At 45.7% G+C, this 13,077-nt stretch overlaps 1 protein-coding gene across 1 annotated transcript in view; it reads left to right on the forward strand.

The window, feature by feature from the left end:
• The first annotated feature begins 558 nt into the window (after positions 1 to 558).
• The window catches only part of adamts3 (ADAM metallopeptidase with thrombospondin type 1 motif, 3), a 104,687-nt gene continuing 92,168 nt past the window's right edge, over positions 559 to 13,077 (forward strand). The window contains exons 1-3 of the mRNA XM_035166136.2: positions 559 to 983; positions 1,303 to 1,324; positions 5,855 to 6,276. Coding sequence (XP_035022027.1) covers positions 921 to 983; positions 1,303 to 1,324; positions 5,855 to 6,276 — 507 coding nt within the window. The 5' untranslated portion in view covers positions 559 to 920. The remainder of the gene's footprint in view (positions 984 to 1,302; positions 1,325 to 5,854; positions 6,277 to 13,077) is intronic.

Raw genomic sequence — 13,077 nt, forward strand, 5'->3', positions numbered from 1 at the left:
AGTTATGATCCTCCTCCTCCTCCTCCTCCTCCTCCCTCTCCATCGTCCCTTCAGGTGTTTGAGTTAAGAATAGAATTATTGATGATATCAATTAGGTATTTGATATAATAATGTGTGGTTATGTATATATTGAGCTGCCTGTCTGGGATCCTCCTGTCCTCCTCCTCCTCCTCCCTCTATGTCTCCTCCAGGTTAAGGACACATGATTATTGATGTAACTATATGTGGTTATGTATAAACTGAGCAGACCATCTCATCCTGAGGGGATGAAGTTAGGGATTTGGGACCCTTCCTCCTCCTCCTCCTCCTCCTCCTCCCTCTCCTCCTCCTTCCCTCCTCCTCCTCCTCCTCCCTCCTCCCTCTCCTCCTCCTCCCCTCCCTCTATGTCTCCTCCAGGTTGAGGACACAGGATTATTGATGTAACTATACGTGGTTCTGTATAAACTGAGCAGACCATCTCCTCCTGAGGGGATGAAGTTAGGGATTTGGGACCCTCCTCCTCCTCCTCCTCCTCCTCCTCCTCTGTCCCACCATGTGTCCAGGCAGGAGGAAGGAGAGGGCAGGCTGACGTCACACAGGGTTGGCCTTGTCGTTTATTAGACAGAGGAGTCAAAGTGCCAGAGCTTCACACTGTAGCTCTGTCCAGAGGCAGAGGGGATGTCCTACTGACTCGGCCCCAGCAGCAGCAGCTCTCTGACCCAACCAGACAAAACACTGAGTGACAACAGTGTGCTTCACCTCACCTCCAACCAGACGACTTTGTTTTTTAACTTTTTGAAACTTTGACGCGCCGCCTCCACGTCCGCGTGAAGTTTTGAATGAGCCGGGTAACGCGCGCGCCCTCACCCTCCACTTCGTTCTCCTCTTCCTTCTGACCTGTGACGTCGGGACAAAGTTCGTCTGTCCCGTTAAGACTCGTGATGGCTGCGCTGTCACTCGCGCTGCTGCTCGTGGGACTCGTCGTCCGGACTTCAGCTGACAAGGTGAGTGGCACTTCGCCTTGCGTGCGTGCGTGCGCGTCTTTCTCTCTGCGCAATCGGAGCGAGCACGACTTTTCACTTTTTTTGTGTTTGCCTGCGTCCAGGAGGCGCACAGTGCGTTCCTCTGTGGAGACGCGTGAGTTCAGCGCGTTACGTAACACGTGCAAACCAGAGGCATTTTTGTTGAAGTTGTAAAGTGAGCTGCTGCTGCTGCTGCTGCTGCTAATGCTGCTGCGCACCTCAGCCTCACACTGTGATTCCTGCTGTTCCTCCAGCTAACGGGCTCTTTCTCCCCCCTCTCCCCATCTCCCCACCCCAACAGGCTGGTGAAGCTGACCGAGAGGGTGAGTTGATCATTTCTCCCTCTGGGGCTTTGCTATCACATCCCAACGTTGTGAGAAAACGTTGCTCCTGGAAAGTACAGGAGGACACTGACATCCAAGTGGGAGGGGAGAGTGTGAGAGGAGCCCACCACTCCCCCTGCACACACACACACACAGACACACACACACACACATACACAGACACACACACACACAAATATTACACGAGCAAACTGCTTCGAGGGCTTTGTTATACAGGAAAGAAAATTCCACCTCTAAATCCCGCACATCTGTTCTCCATTGAGCGCCTCTGAAGTAAGTGAGCTGCTACAGTGTCCACGTAGGATCCTTTTACATCCGCCGTTATCTCCAGCACCTCGGGGGCCTCCACGCAGGAAGATGACACTTGGCCGTGGAGCACTTTTCGGTCTCCTGCCGCCTGCGGCCGGCCACTGTCGGCTGTTATCAGCCCTGGAGAGCAGCCACTTCCACCAGTCAGGGTGGTTTTTCTGTTGTTCTGCGAGTTAAAGCCAGTGTTTCTTATGTAAGAACCGTCAGAAGAAGCGATTTCTGTGACTTTAGGTGGATGTTGTTAGTTTCATCCGGTCTGACTCGGTGGACAAATTGCTAAACTTGAGGTATTTCCCCCAAAAATCGAGCAAAAACGTCCCGAGGAAGTTCGTACTGACCAGTTTCTAACCCCCGGAGTTCAGTTGGGCCACATTGACCTGGGATCCCGTTCCCACCACAAGCACACCGCTCCAGAATTGATTCATTCTTCTACTGGGACCACCTCCTCTAAAGAAAAGCGTCAGCTCAGTGGTCTGTGCCGGTGTTCGGTGTGCTCTCCACACATGATTTGCAGTCGGGGTCTGATTTAACCTGACTAAACTGTTTGAAAACACCACAAGAGAATTTGTGTCTTTCACATATTTTCTCCTGCTTGTGTTGAAGTTTCCTTCGAGTACAAACTAAATCCCCAACTGGTCCCAACCTGTTGTTTAAAACCTGCACAGAGAGTCTGTCCCCCCGGAGCCAGAACACCAGCTGTGTTAGATCCATAATGAAATAAACCTCCGTCTCAATTACACTTGAGAAAAGATGTCAGTTTACACAGTTAAGAAAACTCCCTCAGCTGCTCCGTGGTCTGTCTGCAGGTCGGTGCCCAGTGGACCGTCCTGTGCTGCAGCAGCCGACGTGTGTAGCGTCACACTGAGAGATGTTTCTCACCAATTTCCCGTCCAACGATTCCCTCTTGAAGTCTGTCACAGCACAGCGCTCCGTCCTCTGGAGACACTGTCATGTCCCCAAGACAACAACTGTCGCTGCCACGTTTGTTATGATGAAGTCTGCTGCTCGGCTGCAGCATCGCTCTGAGCTCTGAACGTCTCTTTTTACTCTCTGGGATCATTCTGTCCTTATATCATGAAGTTCGATGTGTCTTGTTTTTTAATCCACTTTTCACGCAGTGGAATAAGTCAGACAATCGACCAATCGAGGCCATTTAATGACCGGCCAGATGTGCAGAGGTGTGAAAGTGGACCGGGATACAAACTGTGGTTTTCTCTTTCAGGTTAGAAAGAGGTTAGACTTAGACTTAGCTAAACACACCTTCATCCTTGGAGGTCAGGTGACGTCTGGGTGAAGTCTTTGTGGTTCCCATCACGTTGAGGTGATGCATCACTGACTCCTGTTGTCTGAGGACAGATGTGTGTGTCACAGCTGTGTAGATTTCAGTCTTGTGGTTGTTGGATTTTATCGATTAAGGTCTGAAAAGAGAGAGCTGCCATTTTGCACTGACGCTCAACAGTCATGCAGATGGAGAAATGCATCGCATCGGAGGCTGAGAGACGAATTTCTCCTCCAAGCGCTTGTAACGGAAGTGACAGACGACAGTTTCTAATGTGTTGTTTGCTTGTAAAGCGTCTCTGCTCACTCTGCTGAGTGCGGTCAGATGGGCCTGAGGACAGACGGATCATGGACCAGAAACGAGTCGCAGTCGCAGCTTTTAATCAATCTAATGAAGCGCTTCACATTCGTCAGACCTCAGAGAACAAGAGACAGAGGACAGTGAAGAATAATCCAGATAAATAAATAGAATTGTCTGTTCAGGGGAAAGTGGGCGGGGTCTATACCACGGATCACCACAGACGTTAAAGCGCTTTATAAATGACCACATGGTGGCGCAAGCACACATTTTCTCACCTATGACTCAACGTTCCACCAAATTTGGCAGAATTCTCCTTCACCAATAAGCAAACAAACAAATAAACTTTTATTATTGTAGACGCTACTTCACACCTGGAGGGATTTTTACTTATGAGTTCTGTCTTCAAGCTGCAACAAAGAACTGGGAATGGAAATAGACGTGTGGCTCACGGGCATCTCAGACACAATTTAATCTTTTATATTAGATTCAAAATGAACATTTCCTTTCAGTGCAAATGCAGTAACACTTTAATAAAGGTAAAAGTTCTCATAACTCCTGTTAAGTGTTAAAAAGTGGTGAAGTTGCTTTTTTCAATTAGTCTCAGATGACATTCTGTTAATTCTCCAAACAGCGAGCGAAGCCTCCGACATGTGATTTCTTGTCAGTGGCGTCTGTAACCATGGCCACGGAGACGGTGAATAACCACAGTCTGTGGCCTCGTCTTTTCTCCCTGGACAAAAGACGTCATGGTGAAAAGACTGAGGAAATGACAGGCACAGTAAAGTCTACTCTGAAGCAAGAGCAACAGTTGCTTTCTTTTTTCCCTCAGCGACAATGAAGACATGCCACTGGGCCTCGGAGTTAATAACTTCTTAGAATAATTTGAAGGTTGGACTAGAGAGTGCTGTGTGCGGACTCAGTGTATTTCCTCTTTCTCTTCTTAGCTTCAGGCACAGACACAGAGAGAAGTCGCTGTTATTCTCTGGTTCTAATTTGACCAAGATAAAAGGATTTCAATCCGTGGTTCAGGTTTGTAAATGTTACATTTTTCCCCCGAGGAGCAAATCTCTTGAATGCTGCTGCAAGACAATAACAGGGGTCTTTTATTTTTGCCCGTTGAATGCTTTTAATGTGAAGGAAGTTTCCTTAGCATTGACTTCATACACTCATGAAACCGTGTGAAGAGTTTAACAACTAAACTGTGAAGATGTATTTAATGAGATAAACCAAACCTGAACCTATGAAAGCACAGAATAGAGATTCGTCTTTTACATTTCATGAAATTAGAACTTTAATAAAAGTAGAGGGAGGTTTTTCCAAAGTCAAACTTCGATATCAACGTGTTGTTGTGCCCTTATTGAGGAGACATAACTTTTTGGTGTCAGAGTTTTCAGGAGATTGCAGGTGTGAATGTACAGAAATGAGATTTTATTAGACCTGGGCTAATTCTCGGCTTCTCTTTGACCCTTGGCTCTCTCTATATATATTTTTCATCCTTTTTTAAATCTATTCCACCAACTTGCTCACAGAAAGCACAGTGTTACATCACGTGTTGCACAAGCTTTTCAGGTGACGATATCAAACAACTGACTCTGTGTCTTCCACGTCTGCAGAGGGAGTTAAGTTAACATGATGTAACTGAGGTATTTGCTCTGTAAAAGCCAGTGTTGAGTGTTTATGTGTTTTCTGAAGCAGACACGTGCCTGCAGTCTGCTGCGGCTGTGGCGTTCCGACAGACGAGCTCCAATCTGCTGAAGTCAGTGTGATCGAGCTGCTTCCATCCCTCAAACTCTATAATTCTATTCATATCGTCGCTGAATCGTCTGTGACATCTGCACATTTCTGCTCAAAAACCTGTCAAATCCGTGTTTTTTTTTTAACATCACATGTCTGGAGCATGTGCTCTATGATTTGTCAAGCGTGTCATTTCCTAAGACGTATAATTTGAGTTTCAGCTTTGACACATGCTCGAACATCTTCCAGTCAAAACCTTACAAGATAATTACACGGCTCCGATGTTCACGGTGCATTATCTCCCAGCCGAAGAGGTTTCGAATGAGCCGCAGCTCAGAAAGCAAACACAGCTCGGGTGGAAGTTTCCTTTTAAAACTGAGCCCACAGATTTTTTTTTCCCTCGTCCAATAGTTGACCCTCAAATGTGCCAAAGGCCTGCGAGAGTTAATAATGATTAATATCCAGAATACCGAGCAAAGTATTTACCTCTGGAACGCTGGTGTTTCTGCTGCTCGCTCTGTAACGGCAGTGATTGATGATGGTGACATCAGTGATCATGGGAAGAAGCAGGAGGAAAGATGTGGTGGTAGAACCAGTGCCGGACGATGGGAAATCAATCAATATTTTATACATATCATTCATCATTCATCATTTCAAACGTCCTACTGGTGATGCTTTGATTCTGAGTGTTGGTGGGAGACAACAAGCAATTTAAATAATGGCACCAGCGCAGCCTTGTAGGATTCCACTACAGATATAAAGTACACAACATCTCATGTTCTTCACATCACCTGTACATTTCAACTAAACAATAAGTTGTGCAGTTGTGGGAGGTTATGTTTGTGTGTTTGCTGCAGCATTGAAAGTGTCATGGTTGTGTTCCACAGACCAGTGGAGGAGCCGCCTGAAGGAGTACGGCCTGGTCACTCCCTTCAGCACCGACTCCCACGGACACTACCTGTCACACCTGCTGTCGGCCTCTCACAAGCAGCGTGTCAAGAGGGAGGCGTTTCCCTCCGCTGAACCCGAACAGAAACTTTTCTTCAACATCACCGCCTTCGGGAAGGAGTTCCACCTCCGCCTGCGCCCCAACAACCGGCTGGTGGCCCCCGGCGCGATGGTGGAGTGGCACGACCACACTCAAGCAACCGGGAATATCAGCGCAGGTGACGGTGCCAACAACACCGACGCCAGCAGCGGGACGGAGAGGATACTGCGACGCGAGCTGCTGAAGACGGACTGCACCTTTATTGGAGACATCTCAGACGTTCCCGGAGCCTCGGTTGCCATTAACAACTGCGACGGACTGGTAAGTCCTCCTCGGCCATAAAGCTCCTTCCTCTCCCACCCCCTTCCAACCCTGTCTTTTCATTGCAAAAGTGCCATGACCTTATCAAGTGACACTCAGGAATTTGAGATGTCTGTAACGCCAAAGTTAAGCATTTCTTTACGTCAGCACTTTGTTCTTGGACATATTCTTCCGGCGAGCAGACGGAATAGGTTTTTTGTACAGGAGTTTGTCACGGGTGAGTGGCCATCCATTGCTCCCACAAACGGGTTTTTCCCCCCCCAACCTCTTCCCAACATAAAACACAAGTCTCCTTTTGTGCTCCACAAAAGTCTGAAGTCCTATCCTCCCCATCACCCCTCATAAAACACTTGAACGGCCATTGGGAAATGACCTGGGCCAACATCTCTTAGATTAGTCCAGAGAAACCAAGCAGAATCTCAGTCGGCCAAAAGCAAAGCTCTTCAAACAAAGTTTTCTTCTGCAGATGTTTGAAAATCAAAACAAAGGATTTACCGTAACTCCCGATTTACTGATAGGAACATCGGAATCAACACGCTGAAAAGATCAAGCTGCTGTTGTTTTATCTTTTCATTATGAAAACAGTTCTTCTGAGGAAACCGTCCTGTTAACAAGTACAGTCTGTGGAGCTGTGGTGAGATATTGCTTTGGTGCTCTTTACTCCTTAAGAGGAACCAGGTGTGGTCGGCCTGCTGTGAGGATCTGCTGAGCTGCAGTGTTCGTTTCCCCCTGAAGGGCGAGAGCTGCTAATGATGGAGGGAACAGTTTGATCTGTGTTCCAGGGTAAAGTCTTCATCGGATCGTTGTCTCCTCTCATCTTGTCAAACTCGCAGTGTAACACATGTGCTCGGATGACGACTGCAATCAGAAATACAGCCTCTGAGTTGTTTCTGATGAAATTACACTTATCAATGATAACATGTTTTCAGGTGTGTTAGCATGGACGGAGATTGTCTCTGATGCTCGCCTGAACAGAGATGGTTTTGGTTTTAAAGATATACGAGCATCCATGTGACCCACCGCCTCACAGAGCCGTTAACATGGCTGCCAACACTAACAGTGCCGGAGTGTGAGTGACATCAGGCAGCACCTGGTCAGATTAGTACATGTTTCCTGTTTCCTCAGGGCAAAGGTTTGATCGTGATTCAGAACAGAAAGTGACCCCCGGACTTGTCTCTGTAATGATTCGTCTTCAGGTGTGAATTTACCGCACCTCAGTGGTAACGTCGTCTGTTAGAGCTGGAGTGTCAGATCGTACTGGTGCTGGTTGTGTGAACCAGTCTGGCTCCAGCACCAGCCTGCTGGGCCCCTCAGGGTCTCTGACAGATCGACCCGTGGTTAAGATGACAGTGAATGAAAGTGCCTCACGGAACACAGAGTTTAAATCCCTGTGAAACACGACTGCAAAGCCGAGCTGTCTTCATTCTCCTGTGTGTGTGTGTGTGTGTGTGTGTGTGTGTGTGTGTGTGTGTGTGTGTGTGTGTGTGTGTGTGTGTGTGTGTGTGTGTGTGTGTGTGTGTGTGTGTGTGTGTGTCTGTGTGTGTCTGTGTGTGTGTGTGTGCTCAGCACTTGGATCTCGGTGCATGGCTGAAAGGTGCTCTGCAGGGGTTCACTTTATTCTCTCCACGTTAAAACACTTGTAACGAGGCAGCACATGTTGGGAGAGATTCCCACCGGCGGTGACGCAGTCGGAGGCTTTCACCGATTCGCTGTTCAGCCCAAACTGAGAGCGTCTGGTTCTGACCCGTGTTTGTACTGGTTGAGGTGGAGAAGGAAGCCGACAGGTGTTTTGGGGTTTTTGCTCGAAGGTTCAAGCATCAAGTGACGTCAGACGAACAACATGGAGGTTTTATTTGTAGATGAAGATTAATGTTAAGACATATGGAGAAAAGCAAGGACTTGTTCTGCAGCTACTGACCCTCCTGCTATTGTACATTACCATATTTATGATGATTATTTATACAGTGAAACATGAAAAGTCAAAGAATCACTAAGTGAGAAACATCACAAGTGAATGTATTTGAAGTAACTGTCGTCTACTACACCTAAATGCACCTGAACATCATATCTTTAATGACTATTAGTCTTTTAAACATGTGTTTTTAAAGTTCATCACTATTTTGAGTTCTTCAGGAAGCACGATTCTAAAAGTAGAATTCATGTGGAAATGATAACATGACTCCAATCTAAATATAAACTAGATATTAAGTAATAAACTCATTTGAACCCCACATGAAATATATGAGAAACCTTTTGTGTGGTTGAAGGAATCAGGCAGAAACAAACTTCAAAGATATTCAATTACTAGAACATTTGTCCCTTTTTATTTTGTAAATTAATTGAAAGTTTGATCAATCATTTAAAAAGTTGCTGATTACTTTTCTGTTGATAGTTTGAGTTCTACAAACAGCAGAATGTGACCAGTTTATTTATTTGAATTAATTAAATTAAATAAAGAAAGAGATAAACACTCAAATTCCTGGCAGAACATCCCAGTGAGATTATTTTAAATCAGGTTCCAAAATATTTCTGGCTCGCTGTCGTTCATCTGAAGTGAGTTTTGTCAGTTTGTCAGTTAGGACCGTGAAATGATTTTTATATTCAGATATAAAGTATAAAGCTGCTTTCAGACCTGCACTGAGCCCTGGAGATCCTCCTGATATTCTCCAGAGAGGCTGGATATCAATCAATAGATCACGATGTTTCCAACACGTGTCTGAAGCAAAAAGGAAAAAATATCTCAGGATACGGCGCCACACACGGGGAAGACACCGCTGAAGAAGAGAGCTTCTGGTGATAAGAGCTGATCCCGGTGTTGATGTTCTGTAAAGCTCGTTCTCCGGAGGCAGGTTTCATGTGGGAGACAAACTACGGAGAGAGACAGAACCCAATTCTGCTTTATGTTAAACTGCAGAATATGTAGATTTAAATAGTTGTGGCCTCAGAGTCCTCGGCCCTCGGATTGTTAACTCGTTCAATAACTAATTTAATGAGGGAGACAATCAACCAGCTTATTAAATTACTCTTTGGTAGTATCAGTAAGGACAGTTCATGTCCTTCACAGTCATCACTTCACAGACATCAGTTATACACAGTCCAAGTTTAACATTTAGCTCAAAAATGTATTTAATGCCTTGCCGGGATTTATGCCATTGCCAAAATCTGGATCCTAAATATAATCTCTAATCTAAAAATATCCCGATGTCCGTGAAGCACACAGACACAAAGACGGGGCCGGTCCTCAGACCTCTTGAGTTTGTCCTCTGCCGTGCAGGGTTTGGCCGTTTCCGAGCAGGCGGGAAGCCGTTTGTCACTTGGACAGATTCCGTCTTTCTTCTCTGAGACATTTATAGTTGAAGCTCACAGGAGAGTCGGGCCTGAGGGGGGGGGGCACACAGGATGTGAGAGTTTTGCTTTGTAAATACTATTATGGCAGGATGTCACTTTGAAGATGCCAGGAGCGTCACTGGTCACTCGCTTTTCCCAGCGGACGGATAATTTGAGCCGGCTGCTGCTGCACAGCTCTGCGTCATCCTGTGCTCTACTATCAGTGGATAGATTCATTCTAATTCTATATTCATTCATCTAAAAGCCAGGATCTAATCTTTCTCCCTAAGTTTTCTCTTTACTCTCGTTCACCATAATCACTTTCTGAGCTCTCTACACCACCGGAGGGTTAGTTCACTGTGAACTGCAGTGATCGGTGTCCTGCTGCAGGAAGCTGCACATGTTGGACGTAATGAGACAAAAGTAAAGAACTGAAATGACATTTCTGAGTGTCGAGTTTAATTTTTCTTGCCTTTTATTAAAAAAAACATTATTGTGAAATGAAACTCGTTGAAGACTTAAAGACTTTTATGGAAATCCAGGAATGTGTTAGTGGATGTTTTGTTCACAGAGCTAATTTCTGCTTTTACTACAAAAACAAATGATTGAAAACCAAAGTGTAATGAGCCTGCACTGAACTACAGAAGTATGTTTTGCTGATTGCACTTTACTCTGCAGCCTAAGCGTTTGGTCCTGTGGCGGCTGTGCAGGACATTATCATCTTTTGTCTCGTCGGCAGCCTGAATGTGGAGCGTGCACGCTGCATCGCTCCACATCAAACACTCAGCGGAGCAGCGGCTGCTGATGCAAACGCCTGTTTCGTCGAGGGCCAGAGGTCTTTGATCTTCAGTGCTCGCCCTCGCCCTCACTAGGTGTGTGTTTTACTGTTTCTTAATTATAGCCAGGCTGCTGTCTGGAAGCCTTTACTGCAGCCGGCAGGCGAGCAAGGCAGCATGCAGCCCGCCTGCAGAACGCTTATGAGGCAGATACTTCCTCTGCCTCAGCAGCAGCAGCAGCGTCGGCGGCAGCGTGGGGGTGAAGCCCGGCCGAGTGGCCTGTGTGGGAGACAGCCTTCATGTTGAATGAATGTCAGAGGAACGACCACTGGGAGGGATGTCTTGATAAGCTCTGATGACACAAACCAGTGCTGAGCTCTGGTTTCTGTCTGTTTAATGCGTGGACCAGAAATGAATCTGTCAGGGTCAGAGCAGAGAGAAGAAGAAGAAGAGAAGAAGAGGAGGAGGAGGAGAAGAAGAGGAGGAGGAGAAGAAGTTACAGGCAGACTTTTATTATATTTTCATATTCATGTAACCTTTTATGAAACTGGACGTCCAGGAAAGTTTAAGACGGTGCTGAACAACGTGGTCAAACTAATCCGGAGTGTAATGAGAAGCGATGGCCCTGAAGGCTTTGGTGAAATATTGATAAATGTTGAATTAGTAAATATAAATTATTTCTAAATTTGCATTTAAACACTGGATCTGAGGTCTCTTCTGGATTCACAGTCTTAATGTTGTTCGTAAAACTTCCACCAACTTCGGTGGATCGATGGATCCTGGGAAGAAAACACAGATTTTTTTTACGTGAATGTGGATAAAGGTGCAGATCTGTGAATTCTTTTCACTTTTAACTATGTTTTATGATGAATTATTTATGTTATCAGATCACTTCCCTTTTTTTGTATTTCTACAATATGAGATAAATGAATATGAATGTAAAGATGAGAACGTAGATATATATACGAGCTGGTCTAAAATCTTTCAAACACGGACGGTCTATGAACTTCTTCAATGTCTGTGGACAAACGGGCTCCACAGGATATAATGACAGTGTTCGATGCTTCAAACACACCTGGTCTGTCAGAAGTGTGTGTGTGTGTGTGTGTGTGTGTGTGTGTGTGTGTGTGTGTGTGTGTGTGTGTGTGTGTGTGTGTGTGTGTGTGTGTGTGTGTGTGTGTGTGTGTGTGTGTGTGTGTGTGTGTGTGTGTGTGTGTGTGTGTGTGTGTGTGTGTGTGTGTCACAGAGCTGACAGTTCACAAGTTACAGTCGATCTCCTGAAAGACGAAGAGGAGAATCTTCTCATGTCTGACGAGCTGCAGTTTTGGACGTTAACTCTGGGTCTGTTTCGTGTCCGGACAGGGAAGATGTTTGAGGACATTAATGGACGAACTCCCTCATGTTGCTGTAAACATCGGCCGCAGATAAAGATGGACTCTTCCTCCTCTTCCTCCCTCTTCCTCCCTCTATCCTACCATCCAAAATAACCAAGATACGAAGCTGCCATCTTCCACATCTGGAGCCAGAGTTGTCAGTTATGACATTTCACTTCAAAAGCTTCAGATAACTAATTAAAACCAAAATGATCAGAAACATGAACAGGAACAGCAGATGTGTACTTTGACTTTGTAGTTCGGCCCATCAGGTTACACAGAGGAGACAGTGTTTAGGACCTGTATTGCAGCTAGCCACCAGGTGGCGATGGAGACGTCCATCTTTATTTAGTTTCTGGTTAAAGGGGATTAATTAAATGTGTTAATCCATGAGCCAGATTGACGTGAGCGTGGCACGATATGATCTGTACCACACATTCAGCAGGACGGAGCCAAAGGAGAAAACCAATAAATACAAATAAACATCCATAAATCTGCTCAGTTTGGAGTTTTATCCCGTATCTCGTTAGTGTCCCCGCCTCCCAGGGACGACTCAAAGGTTAGCCCCGCCCCCCTGGACCGTGGAGCACAAAGCGACCATCCCTCCTTCTCCTCGCCGCTCCTCCGGGGGAAGACAACAGGGAGCCGCTGCAGCTTCTCAACCGTGACAGACCGCTTCATAAAGGAGACGACAGCCAATTCCCCGACTCTATTTCCACCTCCAGGATGTGTGGGTGATTCCATCATCCCTGGCAGCGCAGAGCGTCCGCCCACGCAGCGATTTGTGTATCTGGGCACAAACGATGACGTCGACAATCAGTCAAGCTCTGTGATGATTATGAACTCACAGATGAAAAACCTTGGCAAACCTCTGCCGGAGCTGTGAGATATTAAATCTTCTCCGCAGCGTTGATTGGTGGTTACATAATCCAGCTCAGTATATGGTTATATATTTGTTCCTTTGACTCACGGTGAAACACGAGTGATATGTACAAGCGTGATATTCCTCGTCTCAGCAGTAAGGGAATTAGAATCATGGCCATTTGCTTCTCCTGCTATTTAGTCGATGTTGATGTATCTTCAGAAAATGAAACTGGAATCAATTCAACTTTTTACATCGGCTGCACCGGAGCGCCGGACTTTTTCATTTATGAAATTACTTCTAAAGAATATTCAGTCTGACCTTTAATTAGAAGTAAAAATATGAAGATATCCTAAATACATTAAACATAAATAAATAAATAAAACACACAACTAGAACAATTAATAAAATGGCCTCTCTGGCACTGTTAACAGAAGTAGTTCAACATTTACCTCCTCGTTCA

The sequence above is a fragment of the Hippoglossus stenolepis genome, chromosome 9, assembly GCF_022539355.2.
Source record: "Hippoglossus stenolepis isolate QCI-W04-F060 chromosome 9, HSTE1.2, whole genome shotgun sequence".
Lineage (NCBI taxonomy): Eukaryota > Metazoa > Chordata > Actinopteri > Pleuronectiformes > Pleuronectidae > Hippoglossus > Hippoglossus stenolepis.